The sequence below is a fragment of the Microcaecilia unicolor genome, chromosome 8 (genome assembly GCF_901765095.1).
Source record: "Microcaecilia unicolor chromosome 8, aMicUni1.1, whole genome shotgun sequence".
NCBI lineage: Eukaryota > Metazoa > Chordata > Amphibia > Gymnophiona > Siphonopidae > Microcaecilia > Microcaecilia unicolor.
The window spans coordinates 237,866,769-237,888,802 of record NC_044038.1 but is presented as its reverse complement, the minus strand read 5'-3'; the positions used below and the strand labels follow the sequence as shown (position 1 = coordinate 237,888,802).

Below are 22,034 nucleotides of genomic sequence, written 5' to 3'. Positions count from 1 at the left end.
TCAGCCACGTGTATTGGACGCGTGACAAAAATGAAATTAACACAAGAGCCACGCGATAACCATGCAGTAACTCTATTTTGGCGCGCTTTGGACAAGCGTAGACGCTTATGCAGCTTAGTAAAAGGGACCCTAACTGCGATTACCCCTGTTACCACTGGAGATGTTGTCTGGGCATGTGTATTGAGTACTCTTTGTGGTTATTTTATATTATGTAAGTTATTTTGTTCACCACCCTGCATAAGGGCGGGTTATAAATAATAAATCTAAATCTGTTCTAGCCCATGCATGCATAACTGCTGCTTTTGTCTGGCCTTGACATCTGCAGTCTCCAGGAATACTCAGGGACACTGCCCAGTTAAGTGCTGCTGAAAATCTATGGATAGCTCACAGCAGGGGAGTAGCCAGACTTTGGGGGGAGGGGGGTTCTAGAGCCCAAGGTGAGGGGGCACATTTTAGCCCCCCCCCCCCCGCCATTGCCGACCCCGCCGCTGCCACCACCAACTTTGACCCCCCCCCCCCCCCGACGACAACCCTCTCGACCCCCCCCCCCCCTACCGCCGCTGTTGCCTACCTTTGCTGGCGGGGGACCCCAACCCCCGCCAGCCGAGGTCCTCTTCTTCCTTCATTCTGTTTCTGAGTCTGACGTCCGCAGGAAGAAAGGAAGATGAGGACCTCGGCTGGCGGGGGTTGGGGCCCCCCCGCCAGCAAAGGTAGGTGACAGCGGCGGCGGCGGCAGGGGAGGGTTGGCGGCGGAAGGGGGAGTCTAGAGGGTCGTCGGCAGAGGGGTCCAGGGCCAAATCTATGGGGGCCCAGGCCCCCGTGGCCCCAGGTAGCTACGCCACTGACTCACAGATTGCATTTAAGTGGGCAGGAGCCTAGAGAAATTAGAAAGCAAAAGATTATACATTTAAAAATTACTAGACAAATTTCTTCACTAGAACTGCACTTCTGATGGTATAGCAACTATAGAAATAGCTCAAGAAGTAGCTGGTAGAGTTTTTAAAGAGTTGTGGACATTGAGATGAATAGAGCTAGATTTTATTTATGGCACCTGAAAAACCCATGCGGGAAAAAAATGCACCTAGGCGAATTCTCTAAAGTACGCCTACATTTTCCCTGCAGTATATAGAATACCTCTCCACGTGGCCAAGGGCCGTTTACAAAGTTGTGCAAGCGTTTTTAGTGCGTGGTAAAAATGATCATGGGATTTACACTGTTAGCGCACACTCATTTTTAATGCATGCTAAAAAGGCTAGCGTGCCCTTGTAAACTGAGCCCCAAATTTGGTCGCAGCCATTTAGACTATGTTTTACTTGGTGTAAATCAGGGGTGTAGCCAGACTTCGTCGGGAGGGGGGTCCACATCCCGAGGGGAGGGGGCACATTTTAGCCCCCCCCCCCCCGGTGCCACCAACCACCCCACCACTGCCGACCCGCTGCCACCACCACCAACTTTGACACCCCCCTGCCAACGACCCTCTCGACCTCCCCTCCCGCCACCAACCCTCCCCCACCATCGCCTATCTTTGCTGGCGGGGGACCCCAACCCCTGCCAGCCAAGGTCCTCTTCTTCCTTTGTTCTGTTTCTGAGTCTGACATCAGGACGTCAGACTCAGAAACAGAACGAAGGAAGAAGAGGAGCTTGGCTGGCGGGGGTTGGAGCCCCCCGCCAGCCAAGGTAGGCGACAGCAGGTTGGCGGCGAGGGGGGGGGTCGAGAGGGTCATCGGCAGGGGGGCCCAGGCCCCCGTGGCCCCACATAGCTACGCCCCTGGCGTAAATCTCAACGCCTAAATTAGGTGCAGAGTGGGTGTATTCTATATTAATGTGCATAGATTTTAGAAACAGCCACACCCCACCCGTGGTCCCACCCCTTTTCAACTATGCGACTAAGAATTTATGCTCATAAAATTGTGTGCATAAATCTTAATGCCAATTAGTTCTGATAATTGCTTATTAACATCCAAATAACAGCGCTGATTGTAGGTATCTTGAAAACCTGACTAGCTATGTTTTTCCTGAGGACTGGGTTGAGAACCCCAGTACTAATAGTACATAGTAGAGCAGGGGTGGGCACCCTCAGCCCAGTCAGGTTTTCAGGCTTTCCTCAATGAATATGCCCGAGATCTGTTTGCATTGCACTGCCTCTACTGTAGATCTCAGGCATATTCATTAGGAAAAGCCTGAAAAACTGACTGGGTTGTGGCCCTCCAGGACAAAGGTTGCCAACCCCTGGAGTAGAGGAAAGACGAAAGGAGTGGGGGAGTAGCCTAATGTTTAGTTCAGTGAGCTGAGATCCCCGGGAACTCCATTCACTGGGTAAATCACTCTTATCTGCACCCTTCTCCTCCACCGCTAACTCCAGACTCCGTTCCTTTTATCTTGCTGCACCATATGCCTGGAATAGACTTCCTGAGCCGGTACATCAAGCTCCATCTCTGGCCGTCTTCAAATCTAAGCTAAAAGCCCACCTTTTTGATGGTGCTTTTAACTCCTAACCCTTATTCACTTGTATAGAACTCTTATTTTATCATTCTCACTTTAATATTCCCTTATCTGTTGTTTGTCTGTCCTAATTAGATTGTAAACTCTGTCGAGCAGGGACTGTCTCTTCATGTTCAAGTGTACAGTGCTGCATACGTCTAGTAGCGCTATAGAAATGATAAGTAGTAGTAGTCTTTGGGATTCCGGAATCTTGCTGCTTTTTGGGATTCTGCACAGAATGTTGCTACAGTGGGATTCCAGAATCTTGCTACTCTTTGAGATTCTGCACAGAATCTTTCTACTCTTGGGATTCCGGAATCTTGCTACTCTTTGGGTTCCGGAATCTTGCTACTCTTTCGGATTCTGGAATCTTGCTACCCTTTGTCCTTATCCCTTATTTGTCCTGTTTGTCTGTCCTAATTAGATTGTAAGCTCTGTCGAGCAGGAACTGTCTCTTCATGTTGAAGTGTACGGCGCTGCGTACGTCTAGTAGCGCTATAGAAATGATAAGTAGTAGTAGTAGTACTGAAGCTTCTTGTGACCCTGGGCAAGTCATCTAACCCTCTATTGCCCCAAGTACAAAAAAAAACAAACTTGATTATGAACGTACTAGGGACAGAGAAAGTACATGCATATAATAAATGGAAGGTGGTACTCCAAATGCTTGACCATTTACATTAATATTAAAAAGAAAATAATATTACAAAGAGGTATTAATAGCAAGGATTTGTATTGATCCCAGTATCCTCAGCTGCGCTTGTGTAGTCTAAGGGGAGAGGAAAATTAATCCAAGGCTTCATATCTCTCTTGGAATAAATGTGTTTTTAGCCGCTCATAAAGCAGGCAAATGAGATGTTTTGCTTAATAAAAAAGGATTTCAGAGTGTGGATCCAACTACACTGAACAGAACATGCCGAAATGTATCCAACCTATTCTAAGAGAAGGTATTACAAGCTCAACAGGAGGAAAGGAAAGTGTTGGCTTCTGTGTCTGTGAGCTGAGGAGCAAAAGTTAATAAAACTTTCTTCTACACAATTCCACACGACTGGTATTTGCGAGGATGAGGTAGGCGATGTAATTTTCTCTAAGAATTCTGTGGTCACTGAGCACCTTCTTCCTCGTGAATATAAACTCAATCATCTCGTGCTCACTAGCTACTACGATTGGTCATCTAGTTTCCAAATTCAACTTTGCAAACCAGTACAAGGAACAAAAAACATTTTTAAGAAATGGAGAACTCAACACATGATTATTTAAAGAAATGTCTTTTTTTATTATTATTTTTTTTAAAAATGAGTGGTTCTTTGAAAGTCAGCAGAGGTTGAACAGTGTAATACTGTCAGTCGCAGAGAGATGGCGCAAGACTAGTGTACAAACTCTACTGCAGAAGATCTTGACTCGCTTCAGCGGATTTTCTACTTTGTTAAGACAACTGAATACAATAGCAAAGACTTTAAAAAAACAGTTTAAATATATTAGACTCTGTTGATTGCCATAATACCTTTATACACAAAGCTTTAATGCAATATCTTTTATTTTAACACAAAATACATTATCTGTCAAGTTTTATCTGTACAAACATTTGGAACAGGTGTGCTGGAAAGTCTTATCTAATGCTATGCTTTAGTGCTAAAAGTCACTTTGTGATTGAGAGACCTTTCGGTTCTATATACACCGTATGGAGCCTTTTTTCAAACATTTATTGCTCGGGTAAGGTGCCAGAGCGGCAGTACTGGAAACCAGTGTCCTGCATTAGCAGCGCAAGCTTTCAATTGTCTTTCAGCCCTGCAGTGGAAGGCTCATCTGCAAGACTAACCCCCCCCCCCCCCCGGGATTCTATATGTAACGCCTTTGACAACCAGCCAGGGGCATAGTCAGACTTCGGTGGGAGGGGGTGTAGAGCCCGAGGTGAAGGGGCACACTTTAGCCCCCCTCCCCCCCAGTGCTGCTGACCCCCCGCCACTTTTGACCCCCCACCTGGCGGCGGCGCCCCTCCCCCATCCCTTCCCCTGCCAACCTTCCCCCGCCACCGCCAGGTAGCTTTGCTAGCAGGGTTCCCCAACCCCCCACCAGCCGAAGTCCTCTTCAGCTCCGGTCTCCGGTGCATTGCCGATCTGGATTCTGTTTCTGTGAGTCCTCACAGAAACAGAATCCAGATCAGCGAACGCGCTGAACTCGGAGACCGGCGCTGAAGAGGACTTTGGCTGGCAGGGGTTAGGGACCCCCACCAGCAAAGGTACCTGGCGGTGGCGGGGGAAGGGATGGGGGAGGGGTGGCGGCGCCAGGAGGGGGGGTCAAAAGTGGCGGGGGGTCAGCAGCGCTGGGGGGGGGGGCTAAATTGTGCCCTTCACCTCGGGCTCTGCACCCCCTCCCGCCAAAGTCTGACTATGCCCCTGGCTGGTTGTCAAAGAAAGCAGCCGGACTACATATCCCACAAGGCACTGGCCTGTATGTTTAAAAACAGGACTAACTAAAAGTCTCCCCTCCCTCTCTCTGCAATTCCACAAACACAGAACTCAGTTTTGAAGATCACTCAGGCGTGGTAATATACCTGGTGACCGAAACTGTTGGTACACCTTGTGCTGATTAAATACATATTACCTGGCATCTATCCACTTATATACAGCTTCTTGTGAAGTTCCGGGCTCTGTGCTTCATTATTTATCATCTGATATGTTACTTTTTATTGGACAAAACAAACAGCCAGAATTTAAACCCAACCTGATACTCATCATTTAATGCAACGAGAGAATCCACAGGGGAGGTAATGAGCGCATTCGTTTTATTCTCACCTCGCAAAATGCCAGGGTTCATAGGCAGGCATGAGAATAGAGAAAGTGGCACTCCACTGCATATTTCATTCACCGCTTCTCCATGGCCCCCTCCCCCCACACATTAGCTCTCCCCTTTGGGTGAACCTTCCGTTGCTTTGTCGGATGAGTTGGAAGGAGGCTGTGCAGTACACAGCTGGTCCGAGTCACACCTGATGAACTGGTGTGTACTTCCCACATGAAAGGGGGAACCACAGCAGATAAGGTTGGATCAGCCAATTGGATCAATGGACTGTAACAGCATCAATTCTTCGACTACTAGTACTATTTATTGTTTCTATAGCACTACTGGATATTATGCAGGGGAGGGGGCTGAAGGGAAAAGGGAGCTCATTTGCTGCCACTCCCATATTTCTAAGAGGGACCTGTCGATTCCCCCATGTTCTTGTGGCCCCTTCTGAAATTAACATTTCAGGCACCTCAATTTGTACTTATACCACTGATGGGGGAGGGGAGATTCTATAAAGTAGGGGGTCGATATTCAAAATGATTTAACAGCTAAATCATTTGTTCGGGGCTATCTACTTCGGTTAGGTTAATTTCCCTACCTAAGGTTAGCCTTATGCCTTTTTATATGCAATTGCACTGGTTACCTATAGAGGGGAGAATTAAGTTCAAATTCTTCTGCATAAATTTTTGTATGATAATCTATCAGCACATATGTATGCTCATTTCCGTTTGGCAGGGAACGTGGGAGGTGTACTAATGGAATTTTTGTTTTTCCAGCTCTTTTTTTTTTGTTACATTTGTACCCCGCGCTTTCCCACTCAGGGCAGGCTCAATGCGGCTTACATGGGGCAATGGAGGGTTAAGTGACTTGCCCAGAGTCACAAGGAGCTGCCTGTGCCTGAAGTGGGAATCGAACTCAGTTCCTCAGGACCAGAGTCCACCACCCTAACCACTCCTCCACTGTTGCTACTATTTGAGATTCTACATGGAATGTTGCTAGTGTAATAGCAACATTCCATGTAGAAGTCGGTCCTTGCAGATCACCAATGTGGCCACGCAGGCTTCTGCTTCTGTGAGTCTGACGTCCTGCACGTACGTGCAGGACGTCAGAGAAGCCTGCGCAGCCTTCTACATGGAATGTTGCTAGTGGAATAGCAACATTCCATGTAGAATCTCCAATAGTATCTATTTTATTTTTGTTACATTTGTACCCTGCGCTTTCCCACTCATAGCAGGCTCAATGCGGCTTACATGGGGCAATGGCGGGTTAAGTGACTTGCCCAGAGTCACAAGGAGCTGCCTGTGCCTGAAGTGGGAATCGAACTCAGTTCCCCAGGACCAAAGTCCACCGCCCTAACCACTAGGCCACTCTCTTAATGGAAAAGGATCTATTGTACTATTTTGTCATTCCTTTGCTTATCAAGCTGTGAAAAGTTGACAAGAACTTCCTAGAGATTTACAATTAATGTCGGATTATTTAATTTTTTCGAAGACCAGTCAAATGTTTCGTAAAATGTTAGGACTAATCATATAAGTCTACTTGTTATTCCTGGTGATGTCCCAGCTCTTTTTATTGTGATCCGCTTATAACTTCACAATACTAAGCATACAAAGACAATTTCTGAGGTGGTTTTGACTCAAGCTCAGGTCACCGGCCAGCAAACCTCTGAATTAGAAATTTTTAAATCCAAATTACAGACTATGGAGAGCTTGGAAGTAGTGTCCCTCAAAGAGAGAAATTTCGTGTGTAAACATTTGGAATAGTTGGAGAATCAGTTTAGGAGGAATAATTTGAGACTCCTGAACTTTCCTGAGTCTCCTCTTATCTCACCTATGGACATGTTTAGGAAGGACATGGTGGAAATTAAAAAAAAAAACAATGCCTCTGGATTCATTACCCTCTGTCACTAGGACTCAGTATATTCTGGTCACCAACTTTTCTGAGGGCTCAGAGGCACAGGCCCGGAGAGAAAGCGATATGAACGTGGCCTCTCATCTGGAGTCATTGCTTGAGGTGATACCGCAGATGACTACGCTGGCGGTCACCGTTGCTTTTGAACCCGACCACAATACTGTTTTGAGACTTTCCTTTAGGTATCTTGATACCTTTTTTATTGGACATAACTTAATACATTTCTTGATTAGCTTTCGAAGGTCGCCCTTCTTCCTCAGATCGGAAATAAGCAAATGTGCTAGCTAACAGTGTATATAAGTGAAAACATTCAAGCATTACTATGACAGTAAAATAGATACCATTGGAGATTCTACATGGAATGTTGCTACTATTGGAGATTCTACATGGAATGTTGCTATTCCACTAGCAACATTCCATGTAGAAGGCTGCGCAGGCTTCTGTTTCTGTGAGTCTGACGTACTGCACGAACGTGCAGGACGTCAGACTCACAGAAGCAGAAGCCTGCGCGGCCACATTGGTGATCTACAAGGGCCGACTTCTACATGGAATGTTGCTAGTGGAATAGCAACATTCCATGTAGAATCTATAGAAATCAAACAAAATAAAACATGGAAAAGAAAATAAGATGATACCTTTTTTATTGGACATAACTTAATACATTTCTTGATTAGCTTTCGAAGGTTGCCCTTCTTCCTCAGATCGGAAAGCTAATCAAGAAATGTATTAAGTTATGTCCAATAAAAAAGGTATCATCTTATTTTCTTTTCCATGTTTTATTTTGTTTGATTTCTATTGATAACCTTTAAGAGTGGACTAACACGGCTACCACACTCCTCTACTTTAGGTATCTTGAAATGTTGTTTATGGGGTCTAAAATATGAGTTTTTCCTGATTTAGCTTAGAGTAACACAAATGAGGTGCAAAGCTTTTCTGGCCCACAGGTCTACAGTTCAAGTCTGAGACTTATACTGCTGTAAAACCAGCATAGCACCCGTTCTTAAGCTACCCATGTACACCAGCGTCCTGCTCTTCTGCTGTTTGTCCACTAGGTGGCAGACTATTACTGCTGGAGCCCATATGAAGTGCCAAACCCTGTTAGTGTCCTGGCTTTCTCTACAGGTTGATTTGCCTGTGTAGCAAGCAACATGAAGGCCAAGGAGCTGCCTGTCAAAATGCACCTAATGACGGGTTACCATATGGCTCCAGAAAAAGGAGGACGGATTGAGCCAGCCGGGTTTTACTTCCATTGCTTTCAGTGGAAGTAATTGAGCCAGCTGAAAACTAAGAGGATGTGGAAATGGGCTCAGCTGCCTTATGAAGCCCAAAAGGGCAAGGGGGCATATCAAAAGCAGTGTCCAGGGCAAAAAATGTTTTCTGCTGTGACTGGGTGGGTGGCAAGGATTTAGATAGGAACAATGTTTTAAAATTGTATTTCCGATACATGGCTGATAGTTTTTTTGGGTTCAAAGATAAATATATTTCCTGATATATCAAGGGAATCGCAGACTTAGGAGGTGTGAACTCTTGGCTTTTAAGCCAGGAATCATTGCCCTAGGTGGGACCTTCCTAGAGCGATTCCCTTAAGTGTTTTATTTCCTTATTACTTATTTGTTGAACCCAAGAAATTACAAGAGTTTGTGGAGTTAAAAGAACAGATGAAGAACCCTCTGCAGCAACTTCCTTTAGTTACCACTGTACCAGCTGCAATTACCGATTAACCTTCCTCCCTCAAAATATGAATTGCAAGATTAACCTTTTCTTTGAGATTGTTTTCCTGATCTTGGATCCCCCAATTGTGGACAATTATTATAATATTGATGAGAGAAAATGTTTTCTTTTTCCTTTATATTAATTTCTGTATTTCCTTACATTTATGTGATAAATGTGAATGTAATTAAGTAAAATGATAAATTAAAAAAAGGAGGATCTGTACTAAGGAAAGAAGTTTATGAAGAAAACATATTTTAATATTTCACCAGTGGCCACTGAAAGGAACCACCTGTACCAGACTGAAGGTGGATTAAATACTGGGAGACTGACACCACGTGCCCCAATTTCCTTTCAAGCCTCAGTCCTCCCCAAAAATTGCACAGAAACTTTCTACAGTCTATTGCTGTAGAACCTCACAAATTTCAACCAAGGTAGCTGCGGGCACCAGCCGATTAATTGCAATTGTGGACGTAACAAGAGCTACCTGAGCTACAAACAGTCACATTCCAGACCGATTCACCTCTTCGTTCCCTAAACCCACTCTTTCATTCCTCATATGGCTTCTTTTCTACAAGTTTTTGCATGCATGATTATTTTTCTGTGAATATTGGCCTCTGCAGGAAATCAAATCCCTGGTCTGTTTGTTTATTTATAAAACTGTAGATACCACCTTCCTGGGTAGACATTCAAAGTGGTTTACAAAAAAACAAAAATGTACAAGAAAATACTGGCTGGTGACTTTTTTTTTCTCAAACTTTAACCTGGCCGACTTGAGATCCAAGATGGCATCAGAGAGGTCAGAGCTCTGAGTTGTGTGATTTGAGGATAGGGAGAAAAAAAAAGAAAGGGATTAGTGAAAGTGATTGCCTACCCACCAGGGTTTAACCTTACGGAACTTTGCCTCATCGGTGACTTGAGAATGGCGCTTGGAGGAAGCGTCCTGGTGGCTTTGGAAACATCGCTAAGTCCCGAACATAATTAGGCTCCTCTTCGACCAGGTTTTCCGGTCACACTATGCTGGAGCTACCGATGCAAAGGCGCTGCAGAGGATCGTGGAGATGGTGATAGGGACTACTCAGTTTGGATATAGCAGAGGTGGAACATGTGAAAGTGGGGGACCAGCAAAAGCCTTTGTTGGTGACACCAAGACTATTATTTATAAAGGGTCTTTCCCCATTCTGTGCCTTGGAGTGGAGGAGTAGCCTAGTGGTTAGTGCAGTGGACTTTGATCCTGGGGAACTGAGTTCGATTCCCACTACAGCTCCTTGTGACTCTGGGCAAGTCACTTAACCCTCCATTGCCCCTGGTACAAAATAAGTACCTGAATATATGTAAACCACAGAAAGACGGTATATCAAGTCCCATTTCCCTTTCCCCCTTTCCCTTATGACATCACAATATCAGAAGTGAGCCAAGTATCGGGCAATCAAGCCATTGTGACATCACTGATGAGGTTGGCTCTTATTGGTGGAATGAGTGGAGGAGGAGCCTAGTGGTTAGTGCAGTGGACTTTGATCCTGGGGAACTGAGTTCGATTCCCACTGCAGTTCCTTGTGACTCTGGGCAAGTCACTTAACCCTCCATTGCCCCTGGTACAAAATAAGTACCTGAATATATGTAGGTTTGAAAGTGCCACGCCCCTCCGAGAGAAACTACACTGGCTACCTGTCAAAGATCAAATCACCTTTAAACTCTGCTCTCTAGTTCACAAAACCCTATACAGTGAGATACCTGGCTACATGATTGATCTCATCATCCTACCTCTCTGGAATACATTTAGACTCCCCCGTTCATATCTTACCCTTCATTATCCAGAATGCAACGGCATCAAGTACAAATCTACGTATGCTACCTCCTTCTCTTTCACCAGCACTCTTTGGAACTCTTTGCCAAAGACCTTTAAAACCATCACCAACCATCTTAACTTTCAGGAAATCTCTAAAGACCATGTTGTTTGGAAGTGCTTATCCCACGGCCTCTGCATGTGTCTCCACTGTTGGAAGCGCATCGATCTAGAGACATTTTGGACACATTCCCCTTCCCTCCTGGTTTCCCTAATCCTTCCGTCCATTCCTACTCTTCCCCAATATCTCTTGTAGGTTTTTGTGCTATATTAGCTTCATTTTACTGCATTGGCGTCTGCCTCTGTGGTCCGTTGTAAGCCACATTGAGCCTGACACTGTTGGGAAACTGTGGGGTACAAATGAGATAAATAAATAAACCACTTTGAATGTAGTTGCAAAAACCTCAGAAAGGCGGTATGTCAAGTCCCAGTTCCCTTTCCCTATTTCAGATTCTACATGGAATGTTGAAACTATTTGTAGATTCTACATGGAATGTTGCTACTATTGAGATTCTGTTGCTACTATTGGAGATTCTACATGGAATGTTGCTATTCCACTAGCAACATTCCATGTAGAAGCCTGCCCTTGAAGATAAGCAACGCGGCCGCGCAGGCTTCTGTTTCTGTGAATCTGACGTCCTGCACGTATGTGGCATCCAGAAGTCTGTAATACTTGGATGTGTTCAGCCCTGTGGCGATGAGTGTGGGACCCTGACAGGCTGCCTGTTCCTTTAACCAGATACAAGTGGCCTAGTGACTAGAGCAACAGGCTCAGAACTAAGGCATCAAGGTCTCAAATCCTGCTTCAGCCATTGACATTTTTTGGTTAAATCACTTTATCACCCATTGTCTCAGCCACCTACTTGCACTGTAAGTTCCTCGACGCAGGAACATGCTATCAGTACTGTGTATGTCCGGTTACGCTATAAAAGTGATAAGTATTGCTATTATTAATCGGTCCCAGACAGGTTGAACTATTTCTTGGAGAAAGAGCAATCTACACAGAAATGACGCACGTCCTAATGCAAGGAAAAGGGAGAAACATTCCTACGCAGAAGCACAAGTTGAAAAACACCAAAGTAGGGACGTCAAACAGCCCTTCCAAAATGAACACAAGCGGAGGCCCCAAAGGTAAACACAAAAGTCTATCTTTATTCGAACATCAAGTTAAACCAGGACGCGACATGGAGATGTGTTTCAGCATGAAATGCCTGCCTCAGGCATCAAAGCTTCTTGGTCACTCCTCCGTAGAATTATTGCTGGTAACATACTGAAAATTCTAGCAGGTATTAGAGCAAGAAGAAGTAACATATGTGCATATCGAAGGGATTGAACAAAAGCAGACTCTGGTGCCATTGTGCAGAGCTCAGCTTCCCCCCCACAGCAATAATTTTACAGAGGAGTGGACCAAGAAGCTTTGACTCCCGAGGAAGGCATTTCATGCCGAAACACAACTCCGTGTCGAGTCCTGGTTTAACTTGATGTTCGAATAAAGATAGACTTTTGTGTTTACCTTTGGGGTCTCCGTTTTGGAAGGCTGTTTGACGTCCCTACTTTGATGTTTTTGGACAGGTCCTAACGCAGCAGCACAGGAGCCTTGTGTGTAGGGTAGGCAGAGCGTGTTATAAGAAGGAGTACTCGCATATGGACAGGACCACCTGCTACATCCTCGGAGACAGAGTTATTTTAAACTTCTTTTTAAGTAAAGAGGAATGTTGATAGCAGAAGTACATAACGTGAAAAGTCCTCTCCCACAGAACCCTGAAAGTTCAGCCTTGGAGGAGCAAGGCATGAAAAGCAAGGGGTTCTGCAGAGAAATGTGAAACCTTTCTTTTAAAAGTATCAAGTTTTAGAAGGATGTGACAGAGGGAAACCTCTCTCTTCCAGAAAGTGGGCTTGAACTTCCTCTGCATCACCTTGTTAATTTTATTCCAAATTTCCTTTTTTTTTTTTTTACAGACTGGTTACGATATCCGACAGCAGCCATGTACCTTCTCTTCCATGTCCTCCACGGGTGCTTTGAACTTTAAGAGAGGTGGATCTCCGCTGGTTGTTGTGTAATAAACAGCCATCCCATTGGAGTAACACGTGGACGTCCTTGAGCCCATCTGCTGGGATTTGGCCTCCCCTCCGCTCTCTGCCTTGGTCCCAATGCCATTGCCAAGGTGGGTATTGAGCAGCGGATGGTGCAGCAGCTTGGCAGCTGCCCTCTGCCTTTTGAGTTCGGAAAGGGTCTGGTGGGAGCGTTCCTTGTGACCTCTCCAGGGCTGCGTCGTATCGGGGTAAGGCAGGATGGGGATCACAGTAGTCTCAGGCAGACCGTGCAACGTCAGTGCATCTCTGCTGGGGACGGAATACTGGAAGGAGCTGTCTGGAAACCTGAATCCATTTTGAAGGGGAGTTTCACTGTCACTGTCCCTGGTCTTTATCGATGGCTCAGTCTGAGGGCTGGATTTCTCCGCAGTTGGACCCTGTAAAGGAATTGGTACTGTTAAAAAGAAGGCGATCTATTAAATTACAATTCTTTCTTTTCTACAGTTACAAGTGGATTTTAAAATCCTATATAATAAAACGCACCTCCAACATTCTGAAGCTGAGAAAGTGAAGCCTTCAAGTCTTGAAGCATTCCTGCAACGTTCCGGAACTACATGTCGTCAATTGAGGAGATGGAGCCTTACAAAGCGCACGAATGCTTCAAGGCTTGAAGGCTTCACTTTCTCACACACACACACTCACTCTCTGTCTCTCACATACACTCTCTCTCACACACTCTCTCTGACACAAACACACACACACTCTGTCTGTCTCTCTCTCTCACATACACACTCCATCTCTCACCCACACACTCTCTCTCAAACATACACACTCCGAGGAAAGGGGGGCATGGAACACGCTGGGGAGGAGAGGGCGGGGGCATGGAACTCGGAGGGAAGGGGGGGCCAAGAACTCAGAGGGGAGGAGAGGGAGGGAGGGGGGGCCTGCACCTCAGACGGAAGGGGGGCCTGGAACTCAGAGGAGAGGGAAGGAGGGGGTCATGGAACTCGGAGCCCCACACACACACACACTCACTCTCTGTCTCTCACATACACTCTCTCTCACACACTCTATCTCTCACACACAATCTCTCTCTCTCACACACTCACTCTCTCACACACGTACACTCTGTCTCACTCTCTCTCTCTCTCTCTCTCTCTCTCTCTCTCTCTGACACAAACACACACACACTCTGTCTGTCTCTCTCTCACTCACACAAACACACACACTTTCTCTCTCACACTCTCTCTCTCTCTCTCTCAAACATACACACCCCGAGGAAAGGGGGGCATGGAACACGCTGGGGAGGAGAGGGCGGGGGCATGGAACTCGGAGGGAAGGGGGGCCAAGAACTCGGAGGGGAGGAGAGAGAGGAGAGGGAAGGAGAGGGAGAGAGGGGTGCCTGCACCTCAGACGGAAGGGGGGCCTGGAACTCGGAGGAGAGGGAAGGAGGGGGTCATGGAACTCGGAGCCCCCCACACACACACACACACACACTCACTCTCTGTCTCTCATATACACTCTCTCTCACACACTCTATCTCTCACACACAATCTCTCTCTCTCACAAACTCACTCTCTCACACACGTACACTCTGTCTCTCTCTCTCTCTCTCTGACACAAACACACACACTTTCTCTCTCACACTCTCTCTCTCTCTCTCTCTCTCAAACATACACACCCCGAGGAAAACCTTGCTAGCGCCTGTTTCATTTGTGTCAGAAACGGACCTGTTTTACTAGTAATAAAATAATAATACTAAAACTTTATTTATAACCTGCTATATCTATAGGAGTCTAAGCAGAATTATACAGAACAAATCACATACAAAATATTAAAGGACAGAAGAATAAAACATTATTTCTTTACACAACAAACTATACAAAAATTAGTTACTCTAAAAGTAAAACATACAACATATTAAAATGTACATGGTATTAAAATAACATCATACATCAGAGGAGCCAAAAGCCTGAAGAAATTAATGCGTTTTCAGTGCTTATTTTTAAACTGGTCCATATTTTGTATTGAACAAAGTTCAATGGGTGAAGCATTCCATAATTTCGGACCTTTGATGTAGAAAATAGATTCCTACCCGTAACCTCCGCTCTCAAGACAAATCCCTCCTTTCAGTACCCTTCTCCACCACCGCCAACTCCAGGCTCCGCCCTTTCTGCCTCGCCTCACCCCACGCGTGGAACAAACTCCCTGAGCCCATACGTCAGGCCCCCTCCCTCCCCATCTTCAAATCTCTGCTTAAAGCCCACCTCTTCAACGTCGCCTTCGGCACCTAACCTCTACACCTCTACCCAGGAAATCTAGACTGCCCAACTTGACATTTCATTCTTTAGATTGTAAGCTCCTTTGAGCAGGGACCGTCCTTCTTTGTTTATTTTGTACAGCGCTGCGTAACCCTAGTAACGCTCTAGAAATGTTAAGTAGTAGTAGTAGTAGTATTATCTGCATTCTTCCAAATAAACCTGATGAAATGAAGGCACATCGAATAGCTGTTTCTGAGATGATCTCAGAGAGCGAGCAGGTTGATAACATCTTAGAGTGTCACTAAGAGTTGGTGAAATATTTTAAAAACTAGCAATACAATTTTAAATTCAATGTGAAATTTTACAGGGAGCCACTAAAGCAACAATGGTGGAAACCGAAGTCTGTCCGTTGGACATAGCACAGTGTCAGCTTCCTTGCAGACCACTTCATGTGGCAGAAACTTAATCGCTTCTCTGGGTGACTGGGGACGTCAGTCTTATTGGTCAAAGTACTGTAATGACAGTCAACTGTACTCTCAAAAGTGAAGCAAAATAAAGGGTCCTGTCGCTTTAAGACTACTAATAATTATTTCTATAGCGCTACTAGACGTACGCAGCGCTGTACACATTATATGCAGGAACTTTCTCTATCCCTAGAGAGCTCACAGTTTTAAGTTTTTGTACCTGAGGCAATTGAGGGTTAAGTGATTTGCCCAAGGTCACAAAGAGCTGCAGTGGGAATTGAACTCAGGTTACCAGGCTCTAAACCCGCTACACTAACCATTAGGCCATTCCATAACTGATATTCTTTTACTAATGAGAACAAGAATTTGAGGTTTCCACAGTGAAACTTGGGAAGCCGAGTTGACTGAAAATGCTCATACACCAAGTTTGCAATTATCCCACATCATAATCATGTACCCTAGACTGGAGAAGCAGCCTAGTAGTTAGAGCACAGGGCTAACAACCAAGGAAGCCCAGTTCAAATCCTAATCTAGGACAAGACACTTAACCCTGCGTTGACTCTAGGGATAGGGAAATGTCTCTTGTACCTGAATGTGACTCACCTTGAGCTACTACTGAAAAGAAATCCAAATGCAACATTGCTGGACTTTGAAAATGTGCTTCCTAACTCCAAAAGCAGGAAAACTCTGCTTCGTGCTGGAATATTTGCCAGTCAGTGGAAAGAAGGCACTTATTCTGGCCACTGTCTATTTCACTGTTCAGTCTGAACAGAAACGTAACGGAAAATGGCATTTTGTTGTCTGCTCACCTCTTCCGGCTCCTTGTTCTCCTGGTCAGAGCTGGTCTCCCTGCCCTCGCCACCGTGCCTGCTGTTGCCGGGCTCTTCCTCGCTTCCCATCTGCTGCCACACGATGGCCTCCGTCTCATACTCCCTTCGGTATAGGTTTGTCCGGTCTGAAAGGCTGGCTCTTCTCACCACCTTGCTGCAGGGAAAACATTTTAACAAAATCATCTCTGGAAATCGAGGACCGGTTTACAAATGGGACAACCTGTATGCAAGCGGGCAGTGCTGGCACCCAGGGGTTAATTCAAAACAATTTCACCAGCCAGAAAAGGTTTCTTGGCTGGTTGAATTCCTTGTTCGGGGCTAGCACTGAAGCACTTCCTGCCACCGAAAATAACTGGTTAGTACCTGAGCTGAAACTGGCTATTTTGGGGGCATTCCAGGGGGTGGAGTCAGCACTTGGCTACGTAAACTGGCCTTGTTAACCACATAAATAGGCCCACGCAAAAGTCAGTAACCCATAGCCAGTTAATGCTGAATATCGCACTTAACCGGCTATGCATTAACCCAGAAATTCAATGCTGGAGCGTGGACATGGCCCGGCACTGAATTTCCAGATTTAATGCCAGCAGGGGTCAGCGAAATGCAGATCACCACCTGCTGACTAGCGGGCCCATAAATGATTAGCATAATGGTATATAGGTGTGTAAAAAATTTTTAAAAAGTGCCAAAATTCTGCCTAAGCACTTTTCTGTAAATGCACGCCTTTCTTACACAGCGCTTACCTTACGAATGGGCGGAGTCTGAGCAGGACTCACACTTACTTTGCATATCTTTGGCATTTAACTGCAAGGACGTTCATCATAGAAATATGACGGCAGATAAGAGCCAAACGGCCATCCAGTCTGCCAGTGGCGTACCAAGTTGGGGGGCAGTGGGGGGCGGACCGCCCCGGGTGCATGCTGCTGGGGGGGGGTGCCGCACGCCAGTCAGCTTAGTTCGTTTCCATGTTCCCTCTGCCCCGGAACAGGAAGTAACCTGTTCCAGGGCAGAGGGAGCATGAAAATGAACGAAGCTGACCGGCGCCCGGCACCCCCCCCCCCCCCAGCGGCTTGCACCTGGGGGGGGGTTCTTTTCGCCGGGTGGGGTCGCGCTGCATCGGGGGGGAGCGCTGAACCCAGGGGGCGGGGCGCATCGGCGATCCGCCCTGGGTGTCAGCCCCCCTAGGAACGCCACTGCAGTCTGCTCATCCTCAGCGACCACTATCTCCCTCTTTCCCTAAGAGATCCCACGTGCCTGTCCTAAGCTTTCTTAAACTGTCCTTGTCTCCATCACCTCCACCAGGAGGCTATCCCACATCTCCACCACACTTTCTATGACAAAATATTTTGTTAGATTACTCCTGAGCCTTTTAACCTCTTAATCTCAACCTATGCCCTCTCATTTCAGAGTTTTCCTTCATTTGGAAAAGGCTCACCTTCAGTACATTAATGCCACAGAGGTGTTTAAATGTCTCTGTCACATCCCCTGTCTCCTGCCTTTCTTGCAGAGTATACATGTTGAGATCTAGAAGTCTGTCCCCACATGCTTTATGACATAGACTACTGACCAGTTTTGTTGCCGCCCTCTGGACTGACTCCATCCTGCTTATGTCCTTCTGTAGGTGGGGTCTCCAGAACTTCACACAGTATTCTAAATGGGGCCTCACCAGAGACGTATTCAAGGGCACTATCGCCTCTTTCTTCCTGCTGGCCATCCCTCTTCCCTGTGTACCCGAGCATCCTTCTGGCTTTGACTTTCCCCTTTTCTACCTGTTTATCCACCTTAAGATCATTGGATGCCATCACCCCCAAGTCCCCGCTCTTCTCTCGTACACAATACTTCTTCACCCCCACACTACACCGTTCCCTTGGATTTTTGCAGTCCAAGTTCATGACCCTGTATTTGTCTAGCACACATGCAGACACCTACTACTACTACTTAACATTTCTAGAGCGCTACTAGGGTTACGCAGCGCTGTACAGTTTAACAAAGAAGGACAGTCCCTGCTCAAAGAGCTTACAATCTAATAGATAAGAGTGAGACAAATATAGGACAATCAAGCCATTGTGACATCACTGATGAGGTTGGCTCTTAGGCATTGGTGGAATGAGGCATTATGACATCACAATCTCAGCTCTGGTTAAATCACTGCTATATGTAATACTACTACTACTACTTAACATTTCTAAAGCGCTACTAGGGTTACGCAGCGCTGTACAGTTTAACAAAGAGAGACAGTCCCTGCTCGAAGGAGCTTACAATCTAAAGGACGAAATGTCAAGATTTCCTGAATAGAGGTGTAGTGGTTAGGTGCCGAAGGCAAGTATTTCACCTGTTACCCTTGCATTATGTAGAGCAGGGGGTCCTCAAATCCAGTCCTCAAGGTCCACAACGCAGCCTGGTTTTCAGGATTTCCACAATGAATATGTATGAGATATCAGCATGCAAATGGAAGGAGTGAATGCAAATAGATCTCATACATATTCAGTGTGGACCTTGAGGACTGGATTTGAGGACCTGTGCCATAAAGGAAAGTAGACACATTGTTACAGAATTACCCTCCCTAGTGTCTAGAAGATAGTTAAGAAAGTGAGACCTAAGTTCAAATTCCACCTCCAAAAATAACTGCTGTGATCTTCTACAGACAATTTAATTCAGGGTTGTCCAACCTTGGTGCTCGAGGGCCATAACCCAGTCAGATTTTCAGGATTTCCCCAATTAATATACACGAGATCCGTTTGCACGCACTGTCTCCACTGTACGCAAATAGATTTCATGCATATTAATTGGAGAAATCCTGAAACCCCGACCTGGCGTTGGACACCCCTGATTTAATTACATCTCATTTTCCTCAATCTTGGAACCCTAAGTATTACCAAGGATCTATCTAACTCTGTATCCAGCCTGCCGTTGTACCAAACAGCAGCTACATCTCTCAGTATAGAAGTAGGGTCGGGGCTGGGATTTTTCATTTGATGACTCGGCAACAATCTGCTGTTTTTGGATACTCACCCCCGACTCCCGGCACTAGAAGTCCTTCGGCTCAAGGAAGACTTCTGTTTTTGCTGGGATTTCATGATCACATCATGTTTGTGCTTCAGCTCAAGCAGGAAGGCTTTGAACTCATCATCTTCGCATAAGTCTGAGGCGGAAAAATATAATTTACTCCAGAGCAAAACAAGGTATCGGAGCTACTTATGTTTCAGCAAATCTTATTGATGATTCAACAATCCAAATATCAAGGTTAATTCTGAAATTATACAGCTTGAATAAAGAATATAATATAGGTGCATATTTGCAACATAACTTCCATCATCAATATTTTTATCATTTTCACCCTCCCTCCCGGAAGAGGACCTCGGCTGGTGGAGGTTGGGGTCCCCCACCAGCAAAGGTAGGCGACGGTGGGCTGGCGGCGGGAGGGGGGGTCGAGAGGGTCATCAGCAGGGGGGTACAGGGCCAAATCTACGGGGACCCAGGCCCCCGTGGCCCCAAGTAGCTACGCCACTGTTTCAAGGCATACAGCACCAGTGAAACCATAGTTGGTGAAGTGGCAATTGTGTGAGTAATCGCCGTTATAAAATACTAGTGAAAATGAGCACTTATGCATCAAGACTTTGGCGCAGCCACTTACACCGTGTCAATGACTGGTGTGAAATGTCCATGACTAAATGTTGCAGTTATGCACATAGCTGACAGTATTCTAGGATCCTAGTGTGTAAGTGCAAGCACACCCCTGACCCGCTCATGCCCCTCTCATGTGCATGCGCCCTTGGAGTTATGTGCTATAGCTTTTGTGCGATAACTTTCTAGAATAGCGACTAAGTGCTCCTGCCTACGGGGAGGCAGGGGTGGGCAGCCCAGCGGACTCATTTTCTGCCGGGGGGGGGGGGGGGGGGGGGGGCGGCCTGGCCCAGCCCAAAGGGACCCATCTTCTACCTGGGGAGAGGGGGCACACTGGTTTTGGTTTCAGCTGACACTGAACGGAGAAGTTTGCACACAGAATCGGTTTAGGCTGAAACCAAAACCCATGGTTTCAGTCCCTCTCTAAATGCATCTGTCTTGATCTGCATTGCCTAAAGAGAATTTGCCAACAAGGCCACATCAACTGCAAAATCTATTCCTTGTCATCTATACCAGACCAGTCCAGACTAATGGGTTGTGTCCATCTACTAGCGGAAGGAGACTGAAAAAATAGTTCCAAGTAAACCGTCCCTTAAGGGTATCGTGCAGCCTGGAATGTTCAGTATTTTCTCTGTCACCTAGCGGATGGTGGACGGATCGTGCAGCTGCTCTGGATTGCAGCTCCTGTCCCAGATTCTTCTGGTGACAGTGGAGCCAGGGGTGTGCTGGTAGCTGTGTTGGGGCTAGTTTTACACTGAGTTCATCATCTGCCAGCTAGGGTGATATCCAGTGACCCTGGTTCCCTCCCTTGGCTGTCTTTCTAGCAGGGTGATGGTTGATTGTGGCATGGAGTAACTTGTCTCCCCTGTGGGGTTCTTCTCTTCTGTGGTGGTAGGTATATCTGAATTTCTGCCTCTGAGGTATGCCTTTATTTATTCCTGTCACTAGTGAAGAAGGTTGTTTTTAAAAAAAAGAAGAAGAAACTTTTGACCCTTCCGAGCTGGTACCAGTTGCTTTGATTTTTCTTGTGGGGCACGCAAAACTCAGTTATTTTTCTCCTCTTCACGGTCCTAGACGGCAGCTGGTTCACAGGGCGGCCCCGTTGCTGGAACTTGTACCTTTGCGGTTCGGAGGTCTTAGTCTGCCATTTCCAAAGTGGGGGAAGTCTCTCGCTGGCTCCTTTTGGCTGCAGGCTCGGTCTTTTTAGTCCAGGGATATTTTTTCATTCCTGTCAGCCTTACGCGGCTGTTGGTCAGTTCTTTTTTCAGACTGTTTGGTCTCTGCTGCTTCTGGCATTTTGCTTGAGACGCCCCTGCTATTTGATTCTTGTTTTGGCAGCAGTTTTTCCTCCCTTCCTTAGGGAGGTTCTGGTTCTCTCATCCCCGTGGATCCTTCCTGTCTGCTCTGGTTTGTCTGCAGGGTACTTTCCTTCTGGTAGGGGTCCGAGTTGCCCTTGGTGTGCAACTGCTAGCTCAAATCCCTCTTCTCAGTACCCTCGGGAGCGCCATTCTTGCCAGTCTTTTGCTTGGACTCAGATCAGTGTCTCTTTACGGGAATGTGCCTTTTTAGGACAAGTTTGCCACAGCTCTTCCTTGCTTCCCTTGCTTTCGGGTGGGAGTTTTAGCCTGGCACAGGCGGATTTTGCCTTCTCTACTTTCAGGAGCCTCTCTCCTGGCACATGGCACTCCTTCCTTTTTCTGTAAGGAACGCAGTCCTTTCCTGCTGAGCAGATCTATTGCTGCGCATCTGGATTATCGCCTCTTAGCTCAGCGCTTTTCTCTACTTTTCTGCAGGGAAGTGGCTCTGTTCTAGGTCTAGAGTTTGACTCTCCCTTAGCTGATTTTTCCTCAGTTTGGTGTTAGTGGCCAGCTTCCTCTCTGTTCCTGGCCTGGCAAGAGTTGTTTCTTCCTCATTGCCTTAAGGCTGCATTTTGCTCCCTATGGCCTGAGGATTCCAGCTCCGTGATGCTTACCTCCCTCTTGGGAGTTCTGTCTCTACGTTGACTGCTGCTCTGTATCGGTTGCCTAGGAGGGTGGTCATTGTGGCTCAGAGACCACTTGAGGGCAAAGAGTGTCTCTTGGGGCACGGGGCTTTC

General features: G+C 46.4%; 1 protein-coding gene across 2 annotated transcripts in view; it reads right to left on the bottom strand.

Annotated features, from left to right (window-relative positions):
* Positions 1-11,328: 11,328 nt before the first annotated feature.
* Positions 11,329-22,034, bottom strand: part of PPP1R16B (protein phosphatase 1 regulatory subunit 16B) — a 145,818-nt gene continuing 135,112 nt past the window's right edge. For both annotated transcript variants that reach the window (XM_030211359.1, XM_030211358.1), the window contains exons 9-11: positions 19,328-19,457; positions 16,298-16,472; positions 11,329-13,200 (exon numbers count right to left, since the gene is read on the bottom strand). In XM_030211359.1, the coding sequence (XP_030067219.1) occupies positions 12,694-13,200; positions 16,298-16,472; positions 19,328-19,457 (812 nt within the window). In that variant the 3' untranslated portion in view covers positions 11,329-12,693. The remainder of the gene's footprint in view (positions 13,201-16,297; positions 16,473-19,327; positions 19,458-22,034) is intronic.